The following is a 15,991-nucleotide window of genomic DNA, read 5'->3' on the forward strand; positions in this document are numbered from 1 at the left end:
TCATTCACTTGTCTCTCCTGATTGAACTGTTATTCATAGTTTACAGAATAAGTAACCACAAATTGCAAAAACTAATCATAATAGTGATTTGTAAAATTGCAAAACTGCACTACCTAAAGAATCCATCTAATAAGGTGTTTTTTTTGCTGATTCCCATCCCTAGATTCAAACCTCTGTTTCAACCCTTTGTAGAGGCTCCTTCAGTAGAGATTTGTTCCCTCTTGCATGTCTTATTTTATATCTTGCCCATATGGTTCTTAAAATTCAGTTTTTTAATTAGGTGGACACTTCCTTGGACTTCCCCTTTGACAGGCAGTGTCATCTGTAAAACTGAGCACAAACTGAGGACATAAAATCTGTTTGGTTTCCCTCATCATTCACAGAAGATGTAATTGCATTACCCAAGTTTTTGGAGGCAAAAGAGGATGCAACCACAAATGTTGATTGAGTTAAAGAAAACAAAATGTTACAAATAGTCGAACAAATTGATCTAGTACTTTAGAAATTATTAGAAGCCTCATGTCTGTCATTGTCTTTCTCACAAGACCTTGATACTCACACTCTTAAGTGCAACACACACCAAAGTGAGTTGTCTGTGTGTTGCACTTTAAATCTGTTAGATTAAATATAAATATATGCATAATGGGATTGTATATACCATAGTAGGATTGAATTGTATCAATGGTATCTATACAGATAAACAGAGGATAACTTAACATTGAAAGGACATTGTATGATGTTTTTTTCAACAGTGCAACACATGATACATCACTCAGCGTACCTTGTGGGGTGGAATTCCCCGGCCGTTGACGACAGTTATACTGAAACCACGGTGACACTGAACAGAGCAGTGAGAGGACTCCCCTCCTCCTGTACACCTACAGAGACACACCGACATATAGATCCTTCTGCTTGTTGTTTCAGCTGTCCGCTTATTTCAGTGATTCATTACAAAAGGGCCTACCTGACAGAGGCGTGCTCTATCTGGGGAGGATTGCAGGTTTCCGTCTGACACGGCTGCCGCAAACAGCTATTGCATGGATGCAGGGAGGGAAGGAAGGAGAGGGATGAGAGGCAGAGAAAGCAACTTAGAATCCTAAACTGAGCTAGGTTTGCTAATTCAATTACTGCAAGGTTTTGGGAGGCTGTCAGTTTGGTAATTTACCTGTTTTGTGAGTTCAACAAGATTTTATTAATCCCTTACATAAAAATGCCAAGCCTGAAAGTGTATAATTTTTACTTGCATGTAGTACTGAAGCCAATATTCTAAAAGGTTTGCTGTTAATAACAAATGTGTCAAACTCCCAAAGACTTGACATGTTCACTTTATAAGTAACTTTATCTCACTGAAGTGAGATTAGATTCAGATATTTTCTTAATTCAAATGAGAATATTCAATGTCTGCATTCAACATTATGGGATGTGTGTATGTGCAGTGCTATAACTATGATCCCCTTTTCATGTGCTATATAAATGGGTTGCATATGTGTGTGTGTGTGCAAGCATGCGTGTGTGTGGTAAGTAGGTAGTTGTGGGAGAGCCCACCCTCTGATGCGCACCCGGTCAGGGCGAAGGTGCTGAAGTGGCAGGAGGTCCTCAGGGTGATGCCCCCTACTGCCACAGTGGGGGAGGAGAAAAGGAGGATGACAGAGGTCGTGAGGAAGAAGGGTCGAGAGAGGTCATGAGTCACGTTCACCACCAACGGGTTCCGAAGGCATGAGAGGTCATGTGTGCCTTGGGAGATGGAAGGGTGTCATACTTTGATTTGCTTCATTGGGTGCTTTCTAGTCTTAATCATAGAGCATTTCCCGATTTTACTTTAAAAATGCACTAAGACAAATACATACAAATGAATAAAAGTTATAAGTACCTAGTGAGTGGTTCCTGCCAGTAATATCAGAGAGGAGGATGGTGGCTGTCCTCCGACACTGCTCCCCAGACCACAACCCGTCTGAAGCCAAATACACCATCACAGAGGCTGCCACTCCAGGACGGTCAAATCCCACCTGGATCAACGAAAAAAAGAATGAAAAAATATAAGTCTGATGCTATGAAAAGACATTTTGACTTGTCAAAGCAAGATAAGTACTAAAAAAAGTACTGTGAGAATAGTATGTTGTCATAGTTGATTTCTAGTATACATCCATTAGTGTGTCGCTGTGAGTAAAAATGTGTGCATTCTTGCATTATATTGTAGTATCACATGTCAGTCTGCAGTCCACCCCAGGAGTCAGCAGTGACAAGAATTGGGCATTACGAACTAGGAAAACGAGGAATTTCACACGAATAAATGGAAATTTTAAGACACAAACAAGCCAGACGCAGGTCAGTCAGGGTGGCCACTGAGTATTTAGTGTTTAGTTGTTAAAATAATTTAACTGTTTTAATTTTTTATTGTGTGTAAATGAACAGAATCCTGCATAACTGCTGTGATTCCAAACTGACCCTGGCCTCTGTTCTCCGTGACATAACTGCAGCATTTTACAGCCACCTGTCAAGCCTACAGACTGTGAGTGTTTCATATTCAAAAGACAGATTTTGGGAAGAATGTCGCTGTATAGAAATCTTAAAGACCTTTCAGAAAATGAGAAAGGGCTTCCAAATGAAGAAGTAGACCTGTTAAATGAGACAGATGCCTTCGATGGATATGACAGGATGGCTGAGGAACGCTTTTCAGGTAGCGCGAGACTAGATATTTAAGGAGAGGGAGGCCTTTCAGAGACAGAGAGAACACTTCAAGGAAAAAGAGGTGTTTCAGGGAGAGCTGGCAGATACGGGTGTTATAATGAAGGCCTTTCAGACGGTGAAAGAGTCTTTAGGGAGAAGGCGGCCTTCCAGAGAGAGGTTGCGGAGATGTGCCTGATAAAGAGGACGTCCATAAAAGAAGCAGGGGATGGAAAGATGAGTCATTCAACAAAAACTGTGGAAATGATGAGAGAGAGAGAAAAAAATGAATGAGTATGTGCGAGGAAGGAAAGAGGCGAACTCAGGGCTATAAAGGACCCTATAATGTAGAGCATGACGGACAAGGCTGTGAAGCTATCAGTCAAATCAACAGCTAGCCTACGCTTAGTCTGGACCTGCGGAGTTGATTGTGGGAACTGTGGCTGTGGAAAGATTAAATAATACAAAACTACTAAATATGAGAACCAGACACAGGTCTGGAATGGAGAGCCAGGTCCAAATACAGTGCAGTACACAAAGCAGGACATCTACGTGAAGCACTGTTGGCTGGAAAATGTTGGAGCTGCAAAGATAAGCAAGGCAATTAGGCATGAGAATCGTTTTAACTGCAGCTGCTACATTGCAATTTACTGTCACCGCTAGCTTTGACAACAAACACAAATGTTATTCATTTCAAACATTGCTTTTTAATCGCAAATAAACAATTAGTTAATGATATTTCATGTCTGAGAATCATTTTTAATGATTAACAACACAGCAGGTAATTCATCTTTTTTGTAGCTATTTTTCTGGAGCCATAATATTTATAAATGATGTGTTCATGGTGAGTAAGTGATCTATGTATGATTACGAAATTATTATTATTCCTTCAAATGCCAGTATTTTAACAACTTATGAACCTTTTAAATGTTTAATTATGAATGATGAGTTAATTATACAACACTTTGTCTTAGTAAACTAGTAATGATCATTATTGAGTGATTTCTATGATTAGTACCCTTGCAGTCAAAAATAAAAGCACAAATGTAAATAAAGAATAAGTAGAGGGTTAGTCATGATTTTGTAATCATCTACAGACCATTAGTACTGAAAATTCACAGTTGACCTTAAAAATTAGTAATTATGGTCACCAATGCATTGTATCAATCATGCAGTTGTTAGAAAGTAAGGAATGTGTGCGTGTGTTGGGGAATGAGCCAGCAGTCTGTGTGCAAGGTCTTTCAGTCCCAATTTATAAAGTATTGGAAAGTGTTGGAAGCTGTTGAAAACAGAGTAGCCACCCACAGTCGTTCAGTGGAGGAGAAAACAGATACAGTATGTGCACACACACACACGTACCCTCAGCCAAAACGAATGTTCCAGGTCATTATTTGCGTCGGACAGGGCCGTACAAGGGAACCAAGCGTCGGTGGGAGGGTTGTCACTCACCTCCAGGAGCTGGTACCTGCAAAGCTTCACAGACAAGACGGGAAATACACAATGCTAATTTTGCAATGAATAATAATAATAATAAGTAATCTACACTCTGTGCTCAAATAGTCTTTAACATGAAAACATGTGAAATATATTTTCCAGATTACGGGAAATAAGTGGAAAGTAAGGGCATTGTTGTTAGGGATGGTGGGTGGGCATGGAGATTTTCCAGGTTCTATTCTCATCTCATCTACCAATGTTTCTTCTGCATGAGTGTGAGTTTACATCTTTTAAGTGCCCGTCCACTTAAAAATGTGTTTTGCTTAGAGTATTTATTCTGCTAAAGGAGGAAAGTTTCTCTGTGCTTAGTTCAAATCTCAGTTTGAGACGTGTTTATACAAGTATGATTTGTGACATCACAACTAGTTTGGAAGCAGTCTGGAGTGATATATTCCTCAAACCATGACCAAATTATTACCTCGATGTTTTATTACATTATCACATGATTTACACATATTATACTTTATGGTGGAACAATGCTATATTGTACTAATTACATAAATTCTATTTCGTGCCTTGAAAAGAACCCAAACTCTCTGGTACTGAAACGTTCAACGGACCATGCTGACTTCATTTAAGACTCTTTGATCTGTTTTGTTTATTGCACCTTTCCTCATACAGACAGTGTAGCATGAAAAAATGCCAGGAGGTTTGCCAGTTTTGAGATGCTGGAACCAGTGTGTCAGACACCAACAATCCTCCTTTGATAAAAGTGGCTTAAATCATGTTCCTTGCCCAGCCGAGCAGAACTTGCCTAACCCCGCGTCTCTGTTGTTTCTTCTTCATTTGTACGTGACCTTCTGTTAACAGGAACAAGGTTGACGTGAGCACACTTGTGACATGATTTGGCATATCGGCAATGATGGACCTGAGAGGCCTCATGTGATTACATTTTATGGGAGATGTCAGAGCTGGATAATGATTGATGTATTTTCTACTACAGTTGTAAAAAGAAAGGAGGGAGTTACGCTGTGTTCAAAGTTGTTGTGCTGTCTGTCATAGTAGGTTGTGCCAAAAAAAAAAGTTATGTGCAAAGCCCTCCCTCCTCAGGTTTGTCTTTACCAGTCACTGCTCAACCGCGTTTTAATCAATAATGTGCTGCCTCATTACAGGTCACTGCAACCTGAAAAGTTTTGTTACCCTCTGTTACCCCCTCTTTTTTCATTTTTGTCTGGTATGTAAATACAAGGCTCTTTCTAATACAAGGGCTTTTGAGTCACTAAATTAAAACAATGTTGGTGTGCAGCACTCCAGTCAGTGCAAGGACAAATTATGCTCCATCTTGAATTTTAGACGTATTGTATTAATTATTAATGGAACTTAATACATCTGCAATCCATTAGAATGTGTGTTTTTGTTACTTTGTATACACCTGTTTGTCTGGTTTATAACATTTGGTTTTCACCATCAGAAGTTTTATTAGCCCCATATTTCTGAAATTGACTTTTCACTTAAATAGCCAGTCAGGACCATGATTTGTACAGTACCTAATACAGAGTATGATGGTTCAGCATCAGGGCTAGCACAGCTCTGCATATCTAGAGTCTTTCTGTCTCTTGATATACACCAGTAGAGATGTGAAGTAGCAGGCTGTGTTGGTAGAAGATAATGTGTAATGTGAGTGAGAGAAAACTTTCAAATGGTCCATCTTCCAGGCTCTGAATATTCCATCATAGGAGGATTTAGTCATCTGGTCAAGATTTTGAGAATTTAAGCAGAACTTGTTTTTTTTTTTTTTTGTGGTCAGGTTCAGGACGGGGCCTCAATGAATTGGACCAAACTGTGACCAAAATTTAAGGCCTACAACCCAGACAAAAATGGTACAGAGATTAATACATCTTCAAATCTGCTGAATCGACCAAGTTGTTTAAAAATGCAGCCAGCTGCTCACATTTTTGCCCCATAATTGCCACAACGGTCTTATCGTCATCTGGAAGTCCTTTATGTGCCCTGTGGTTCATACTTCATACCTTGGTGAGTGATGGCTCGCCGGTGGCAGCGTCGGCAGGGCAGAGGTTGGGGTCCTGGTGAGAAGCTGTGGCGGTGGATGCCCACTGGTCTATGTAGCCCAGTGGTGTGAAATAACCACAGTCCTGAACACTGGAGCCCCGCTCAAACTCCTCACAGACACCGTCACCGTCAAAAACATAACACTGACTGGGTTCACCTTTGGAAGACGGAGAAGAGAATGAGAGAGGAGGATTTATGAAAGAATATAAAGCCTGGTTTCTTAATCTGGCAGGGTAAACACTCATCCCCCACTGTTAGACTCCCATCCAAATCTCTTTGTCAGTGAACCAAATCTGAGCAAATCTATTCTGTATTTTCGTTGGCCACTTTTAATGTTAGCCCTGTCAACTCAACCATATCAGACTCTCTGTGCTGTCAACGGACTGTAAATGATGGTAAGAAATGAACTTTGACTTCAATTAATTATTTGGGATCACAACAATTTTGTAATGTTAATAGGCAGGAAGAGAACCTAATATGTGCCTTGGCCAGTTAGTTTGATCCCACAAGCACCTCAACAGGCCATGGGTATCTATAAGTCACCTGGTGAAAACAGCCGCATTATGTGATACAAAGAACTGTCAAAGCAATGCTCAAAACTCGTTCCAAGTCTAGCGGAAAGAAAAAAAACAGTGACATGCAGGAAAGTATTCATTTCGCTATTAGTGGGTCTTTTTTATCTATTCAGTTCAGCTTTTATCAACTTTCAAGAATTCAATTACATTAAGCAGGGGACAAAAAAAACAAAAGCAGCCAATAACGGTCCGTGGGGGTTGAAAGTAGCTCCAGGGTAATAAAAAACTATTTAATTCACCATTTTTTATTTATTTTATGGAATTTTGTCATTACTGGACAGCTGACAGGAAATGATTGCTGCCTCTTTTTAGGCGATTTGTCAAAACTGCATGAATTTTAAAGACTACTGAATTAAAAGGAAATTGTAAGTGAATATATGTTTTCATGTACTATATATTTCACCAATCCTTCAAGCTATTCCAGCACTTTTGATCAGCATCTGCTGGTCTGCATCACTATGCAAAATGCAGAGATGTAGTTAAAAGCTCTGGAAAATGCTAGTAAGTGGACATTGAGGGATAGTTTTTTTTTTCTTTAAGAATGAACTTTCATGCTCAAATTTTTTGTGTTTTTGGCCTGATTTTGTTGCATTTAGTGTGAAGTGAACTTGCAGCAAACTTCTCAATCTCTTTAGTAATGTGCCATGGAATAAGGTCAACGACGCTTTAGGATTTTGGTAAAAGGTAAAAATAACATTTAGTGAAAACACCCTAATGATTGCAGTAAAACCTGATAAAATCAGTCTTTGGTCATACTTTATTTCCCCATAGGTTATTGTAATGTGCTTCTTGGCCAGCAGGTCTGGCAGTAATTCTGAGCCAGTGTATAGGGTATAGGAATTTTGGACTTATAGCTGGAGGAAACAAACTAAACTAACATACTTCCTGTTACACAGCTGCACCTGAGCTATGAGCAGAGATTGTATGAGCAATGTAATAAGGGTATTGATAATAATGTGCTGCAGCAGTCTGTCACAAAAAGAGTGGGAAGCATAAGCTGAACAACAGCTTGTAATGCAGCAGCTATTCATAATAAGGGCGGAAAACACCACACACTTCAGAAGTTTGGCCTAATTAACATCTGGACAGAAGTTAGACAGACAGAGTCGTGTCAGAGAGTCAGCGCTACACAATTGGCTTCAATTAGTTTACGGAAACATGTTTCTGATAAAAAAGAAAATTTGGCCTAGACAGTTCAACGCCATATTGTCATCCCGAGTTCATTTGGCAATATTACACCAAGTGAACTCACCAAACACTCCACCCCTGCTTTGACAACACCTGTGTAAATTATTAAGTCTTTTTAATTCCAAGTCTTGTATTTATCAAGCTTCACAAAAGAGGACTGATTGACAATCTTCGCCTTGACTATTAAGACCATCTGTTTTTTATTTAAGGTCTGCATGCTGTAACCATATTGTGCAATTGAACCTTTATTTAATCAGGCAGTGTAAAAATTAAATTAAAAATCTGTAAAATCTATTAAAAACAAAAACCTAAAAGAAGCATTTCTCAATAACTTTAACAAACGCAGTTTTTCTGTCGCCTGTGTGTGACAAAAGCACTAAAAAAGTAGTTGGTGTGGTAACTGAACTATGCAGAACTACAACACTACGGTAAATTGTATAAACACAACAAAACAGAGCAAGAAGAGCAGGCAAGCCAGTTTGGCAAAGTGGGAGTTAACTGGGTCAAGCAAATGTGGCAAGAAAACCCAAACAAATATTCTGTCTATGACTAACAAGTACGACTGAATAATTGGTTTTAAGTGTTGCAATTTGTAAAAACCTGTTTTTGCCAAATTGTTTTCCTTCCTAGTCATGATGTGTTTTATTGTAAAACAAGACATGTAATAGTTTCAGTCACGGCATGGCTAGTGGGAGAGAAGGGGAGAGGGGGGGTCGGTCTCCGCTTGTTTCCCCTTGACAAATAAATGGACTGAATGACGGAAATTTTAGACCCGTAACAAGCTCTCGTAACACAAACCCTTACACCACATATTGAATAACTACCATCCAGCTGCTAGTGGAAACGATACACAGCCTAAAAAGGAAACAGCTAACGAACTTACTCAGCTGACTTGTCACATCATCTCGTCAATATTAGGGTATATTTCTGAAATCACCAAAAAAGTCGGATATGATAAAAGCCATACTTATTCAACTTAGGATTTGGCGAGTGAGGAAGTATTGGGGAACATTCTGTATGGAGGATGAATTTGAAAGCTGTGGAGGAACACCACATACCACAACAGTAGAGCTGATTTCTCATGTCATGGTGGTTAATAACTGCTCTCATTCAGCCCGAGTTGTTCAATCACAAACAGACATTTGGACGGACAATATTCTGTGTGTGTCTGTATGTGTGTTTGTTCAGGTAAACGTGAAACTCCGGATGTGACATTATAAAACCATGCATGTCGATGTGATTCATGTTCTCGATGCTCTCTGTCTGGTTTTACTCTAGCACGCTGCACTTTTTGAATGTGTTTACCAAATATAAGGGTCAAAAAACACATGTTGAGTGAGGCAAAGTCTTCAGCCTTCTGCTTACAATGTTCTGGGTAAACTCCCTTCCATATTGTGTTTTGAGGCTTCTGTTGTGGCCTGTCTGCATGCCTCAGACTGGGCGAGGGTGCAGACACAAAGTATTGTTGTGCTGTGGTGGAATCACAAACGATGGGGGCACTCTCTGTGGCTTTTTTGTTTGTTTTTTGCCGTGTTATGCTGCATGTTTTTGGTACTATTTACTGCTTTTTAACCACCTGGCCCAGGGTGAGCTGAGCAACTTTTGGCCATAAACTCATGGGAAAAACAGTATATGAGATTCATATCAAAAGGAATCTTTTTGGATACTTTGCAAAGATCTTACACAAGAATGATAGATAGAGACATGGTAGTTACTGTTATGTTAAACAGTCACGGCAAACTTACAATCCAGCATTACTACTACTGTATATGGTGCATTATACTCATGCAGTTACAGATTAGAGTGAAAAACATGAACTAAAGCATAAACACATGACGTATAATAGAATCTGCAGGTCAGAGTTTAAAAGTTTAAGAGCCTTAACAGGTGAATCTTTGTTCAGTAACTATCTCTTGAACACCCACCAAGTTGTTTTCTGGCAAACACATGACTCACTGGGCCACAAATTAACTGTTTCTTAATGTTTCTCATCTTACCATAAATCTTTGGTTGTTTATTCTAAGAACGAATCGTGCATTCTTGCCTCAACCTCACCAAAGTTAACCTGGCATAAACCCTAACCACAGTTGCTCTTTCCTAATTCTAAGCTTCTTGTTGGGTTAAAAAAAAATGTTGCCAAGAATGGACAAGAAATAATGAACCCCTCCACCCCCGCCCCCTTGCATGATTTGATTTTGGCGGTCGGAACTACAAGGTGGCCTCCAATCACTTAACTATGGGGTCATTGTACAACAATTGTCAGAAGCAAAGGCTTTTACAGCTGGTTATGATCTCTCTCACTGGGGAGTGCTGGCTGACTGTTGCAGATGTGATTTGATAATAAAAAACATATTACTTACTTTAGCATATCAGACAAAATGAAAAATGGCAACAATGTCTAAAACACAACTGATATTGTGTGCTGATTTTTTGCAAGTATCCAATCCAAAACCACAACATGATCTTTGATAAAAATCAATAGACTTCATTTATCAATATTCCCAAGCCTGTATTGATTGCTTTGAATCTTAAAAAGGCCAAAGATTATTTAATAAAGGAAACATGCCTGACATGTGTTTTGAGACTAAAGAGTGTACTTTACTGCTGAGTGTGTTTTTCTGCCGTTTCTTTGCCAGCCTAATATCAAAACGCTTCAGATTTCTAAACAAGACTTGTGACTTAGCGAACCAAAAACTTCACTTTTACCCTTCTACTCATCTGTTTTCTCTTATGTTCTGTGATGTTACATTAATGGTTTGTGGAATCAATTCAAGCCTGAAACTTTTATGTCTTGTAAATTAAATTTGATTGGTTTCATTTTTTTATTCTTAATGCTGCTGCATGCACAAATGAGAAATTTCTGGCTATTTTGTGACTGCTCTTTTACACCAAATGTTTATATGGTGTTCATGTTTCTCATGAGAGAGAGGGCAGAGTTGTTTGGTTTGATGTATGACAATAAAATAGTATTGCCATTGCACTGACTGTTACGCTGTGTGTAAATCCAAGATGGAACACAAACCTATTTCCTGGGACTCACTCACCGTTACAGTTGAAGCCCACCTCCTTGTGGCACTTCTTAGTGCATCCGTCACCATCCAACAGATTATTGTCATCACACTCTTCTGTCCTGAAGAGAGAGGACCATCATCATTTTTATTTTCCATTACCACTTCCATGTCAACATTTAAGTGGCCAACATCATCAGTCACATAAAAACATCAGATTAAGTGCACTGACCCCTGTATGAGGCCATCCCCGCAGTAGGACTGCCCATTGGTGTAGAGGAGAGTTGGGGAGGGATCGCTGAGAAGACCGTTTGCCTCCACCTGGATCGTGTACTGGTACTTTACTCCCCGCTTTACAGAGCTGCAGAGGAGGGGAGAGGAGAGGAGAGGAAATTGTTTCGTGAGTGTTTGAAATTGTAAATTTTTTTTGGCATAGTAAAATTATTAAGTAGAATGTTATGTTCTTCAGAGGAGCAGTAAGCAAGACTTTATAATCATATAATCTTTACAGGCTTGTTGATCAATACCAATGACTCATTCAATACAAAATTACAAAAATATTGCGGTTATTGGTGCATGTGGTGTGGTGCATGACATAATACCTCCTTGCAAATGTGCAAAATTGCTATGATTGTTCCCCTAATAAATACGTTCTTCACTTATCCTAATGGATTCTGCTCATGGGATTGGTGCAACAAAAGTGGGACTTGTAACCTTGCAGTGTTCAGTGACCTTAAAGCCACCGCAGCAGGAAGTGTATGTGTAATGATAGCTTGGCTCCAGTGTCGGGACTATTGATCTGTTTTGGTGGGCTGTGTCTATAAAAAGAGCCTCCTCTCTGTTTTCCCAGCACAGATCTACTGCTTCTGTGTCTACATTAACCAGGAGAAGCACAAATCACTCAGTATCTCAGGTGTGTCCGGTTTCTCCAGCCTCTACAAATTTCCTTTATAAATTATGGATCAGAGAAGGAAATGAAGATTTTGAAAATCTCCCCACCTCCCTATTCATCTGCACTGTATCTATATTTGGCTATATCCTCCTCACTTCCAACCTTGTGCCACAGCTCCTTCTCTCACTGCTTTCAGAGGCCTCTCATTGGTGAGGTTTGGGTCATGTTTTTCCCCTTTGCCTCTCTTTCTGAACTATATCTCCTCTGAGATGGCTACAATTACAATTGCATTATAATACAATATTGCTTTTCATGAGCTGCAGAAAAATAGATGCTGCTTTGATCCTCCTTGTTTGCACTTAACAGTCTACAGCTACACTAGGGGCTCGGTGAGGCTGTACTTAGGCACAGTCGTGCTTTGACCTAAAGGCTAATGTCAGCATGCTAATATGCTCACAATGACAACACTATGATGTTTAGTGGGTATAATGTTTCCCGTTTTCATCATCTTAGTTTAGCCTGTTAGCATGCTAACATTTGCTAATTAGCACTAAACATAAAGTACAGCTGAGGCTGATGAGACTGTCTTTAGTTTAGCAGGTATTTATACCCAAGTATTGGACAAATTAAAATGTTGACCTGCTGAGTGCTGAGTGCTAGATGACATGTCAAGGGATCATCAAAGTTATCACAGTTCATCCTGAGGTTGACATAAATGTGTGTAACAAATATCATGACAATTGATCCAATAGTTGTTGTAACATTTCACTCAAAACCTTAAATGTCAACCTCATGGTAACTTAAGTAAGGGGATCACCAAAGGCATTAGGATGCATCGCCTGGTAACCATGAATGTCTGTACAAAATCTTGTGCCAATCCATCAAGTAGATGTTGAGATATTTCAAATTATAGTTGAAATATTTGACCTGCTGATGGCACTAAATGAAAGGTTAGGGGATGACCAACATTATTAGGATTCATCGTCTGGGGCCCATGAATGTCTGTACAAAATTTCATGGCAAGCTATCAAATAGTTGTTGAGATATAGGTATTATAGTCTACCACTGTTATTGCCTGTCACATCCCTAGAGCCATGCAGTTAGCATGGCTAAAAACAATCAAGAAAATCTAGAGAGAAACACTGAGTTAACTGCACACTTACAATGTAGGCAACCTTCCCTGAAATCCACATAATGGTAAAAACAAATGTGTTTAAAATTGCCACAACTACTCATTATGCTTGTTGTGGGACATGAATTTTCAAGAAAAGTTAGTCATATAATCCAAAGAAAACAAGATGACTTTGTGACAACATCACACAGCATATCACATGATATTACACTGAAATCAAAGGGATTTTTGTTTTTACCAAATTTGTGTTGTTTTGATTTTCCTAGCTTAATTCTTAGGAAATCATTGATTTGGTTTTTCTCTCTCTGTATTCTTCTCAGTGAGCCTGTGCAGACCATGGTGCAGGTTCAGCAGGAGGAAATGGCTAAGCACCAGCTCCAAGCAGTCACTGGTGTTTATGGCCTCTGCTGCTCACATTTGGTTCATATTCAAAAAAGAAAAGAAAAAAAAAAAAGCTTCTGCTTACTTTTCCTCACCTCTGCTGTGGTTTCGTCTCCTTCTGTCCCTTCTTACCCTTCCTCACCTCTCGCGTCTCCTTCCCTCACCTGTTCTCCACTTTATTCCTCATTTCTTTTCTTCTCTCACTCCCCTCTTTTGTGTGTCTCTCTGCTTATCTCCTCCAATTCTTTATTTGTTGGTCCCCCTCACGCCTCTTCTTTTTCATCTTCTCTTCCCTCCATTATCCCGCCCTCTCTTGCTCCCTCTCCCTTCTCTTCCAAACTCATTGCTCTCAAACACTCTATTCTCCTCACATCAACCCCACTCTGCCCTCCACAGTCCCACATAACTCAATTCCCACCGGTTCTTACATCTTTTTGCACTTAGACACAGCTTGTGTAACATAGGAGACGTGTTCCCTGAAAAATAAACTGTTTTTGAAGCTGTGTCCACCTAACATCCGCCCTGCTCTATAAAACAGCAACAGCTTCTCAGAAATTCAGAGTGCCACAGCATTTGAAATCAGCCCCAAATGATCTGTAATCATGTGACACGACTGTCATATCATGGCAGGTTCTTATCAGTTTCTGTGGAAAAGTTGTATCAGAAAAACATGTGAGTAGAGAGATTTAGGGTCCTTTTAAGGGAGGTCTGCTATTTGGTGAGATGAAAAAAAAAAACTGGCTTGTGGCTTTACATTTGGATTCCGGTAATCATTTGGACACCCCGCAATACAAGGCGGAATACAAACTGATTCAACTTAGCCCTGAGACTTCAACAGGCTTTTGATTGAGTATATGGTTGTTGAAACAGATTTGGATCCGTGGCCACAGCTCGGCATCCCCATGTTGGAAACATTTGTGTTTTGAGCTTTTCAAACAGAACCAGACCCACACACTTTTGAGAGACAGATAACCAGGAATTAACAGATCTGAGGACACACACACACACACACACACACACACACACACACACACGCACACACACCACACACACACACACACACACACACAGAGGTAAGCTGTGGAATTTGCACTCCATGCTGGCCCTAACTAACTTTTTTTTTTTACCCTCCGTCTTATTTTTCTCTGAGCTGTGGGCAGTGTGTGCGTGTGTGTGTGTACCCAGCATTAGCAGTTGGCACAGCCTCCATGTTATAAATATTCATCTATACCTGACAGAAAACGAGACTGGTGAACTTCAGGTGGAGTCCAGGGTATTTTAGGGAGGTTTGGGCAGAAAAACAACACACCTGTCAATTCATATTACGCACTGTGGTAACCTCCTGCATAGCTGGTTGTTTGATTCACGGATAAAGTATGTCTCTCTGAGCACATTTAATAGCAACTCAAAATTGTAATTCTCCAGCTGGGGTCACTATAACAATGTCGATGAAGTTACAGCAAACACTGAAAGCATTACTGTAAAGCTTCCTGAAGCTGTGTTTTCTTATTTTGTTGAACAATTTATGATCACTGTCTTCTTCATGTGGATATTTTTTTGAAAATGAATGAATAATTATGGCTCCACAAGCACCTGGTGACATTTACCTGTCAGTGAATGTCTGCTGGGTCTGAGGTGACGGGGCTTTGCTGGTGAAGGGCGGCTGCCGGTGAATCCGATACAGCAGAGGTTGGCAGCCGGAGCACAGAGGGCTGCCGGGGCCTGAAGACAACATGGCAGCATCAATCTCCATCTTCTCATCGAAGGTGCAGAGCTTTATGGCGGCGATGGCGACGTTGTGGGTGTTGAGGCGCAAGGTGAGGGGCATGTCACAGAAGACGTGCTGGGGTCCAAGGTTAATGGTTTTCTCCGATTCTGTGATGAGCTCTACATTGGCTATGGCTGGGTTATCTGTGGCAGGGAAAGATATATGTTGGATATATACAGTAGATGTTGCTCAATTCCAAAATCATTTGCTGTCACTTTTACACCTCGTCTACAAAGAGATAAAGAACTAGTGATGTATGTATCTCACTATAAAGAAAGGACTCTCTGTCTGTCTGTCTGTCTGTATGTATGTATGTATGTATGTATGTGTGTCCTTTGCATATCTCAAGAACTGTTCATCCGATCGACTTCACCCTTGGCGAGTGTATTGCTTAGGACTCAAGGAAGTTCAGTGTTGAATTTGGTGCAATTTGGACACGCAACACATTTGCATTGAAGCAGCAATACTGGAGGCCAAACAATCAGCCCATTCTGAACAGGCACATTTTGAATGGGCACTGCACTAGTTACATATCAACTTTAGCTTTGTTTTACACTAAACAGAAAAGTTATTTTTGATGGGCAGAAAACTGAAAGCAAAAGTCCTATACATGTATTCAAAGACAACTGCAACATGAGTGGCTGTTCATTTATGATCTCAGTTGATGATCAGTATTAACAATAAGAAACTGCCTTAAAAATATTCTGGGTAGAGAAGAAAAAGAAAGTTAAAGATTCAGGACTCTGGTTGAAGTAATCCCAAAGCACCTGTTGCTAAACAGTCATCTGCTCGGCTCTGTCCACAACTGAAAGTCTTTAAATTTTGTGAGTTTGGGGTATCAGGGCACTGGCTACATCGATTTCTGCATCTGTTTTCAAA

At 40.0% G+C, this 15,991-nt stretch overlaps 1 protein-coding gene across 1 annotated transcript in view; it reads right to left on the reverse strand.

The window, feature by feature from the left end:
- The window catches only part of pappa2 (pappalysin 2), a 77,860-nt gene that overhangs the window by 29,553 nt on the left and 32,316 nt on the right, over nucleotides 1-15,991 (reverse strand). The window contains exons 11-19 of the mRNA XM_067604969.1: nucleotides 14,952-15,255; nucleotides 11,172-11,300; nucleotides 10,976-11,061; nucleotides 6,129-6,325; nucleotides 4,024-4,137; nucleotides 1,871-2,006; nucleotides 1,560-1,734; nucleotides 965-1,030; nucleotides 782-878 (exon numbers count right to left, since the gene is read on the reverse strand). Coding sequence (XP_067461070.1) covers nucleotides 782-878; nucleotides 965-1,030; nucleotides 1,560-1,734; nucleotides 1,871-2,006; nucleotides 4,024-4,137; nucleotides 6,129-6,325; nucleotides 10,976-11,061; nucleotides 11,172-11,300; nucleotides 14,952-15,255 — 1,304 coding nt within the window. The remainder of the gene's footprint in view (nucleotides 1-781; nucleotides 879-964; nucleotides 1,031-1,559; nucleotides 1,735-1,870; nucleotides 2,007-4,023; nucleotides 4,138-6,128; nucleotides 6,326-10,975; nucleotides 11,062-11,171; nucleotides 11,301-14,951; nucleotides 15,256-15,991) is intronic.

Source organism: Thunnus thynnus, chromosome 12, assembly GCF_963924715.1.
Source record: "Thunnus thynnus chromosome 12, fThuThy2.1, whole genome shotgun sequence".
Classification (NCBI taxonomy): Eukaryota; Metazoa; Chordata; class Actinopteri; order Scombriformes; family Scombridae; genus Thunnus; species Thunnus thynnus.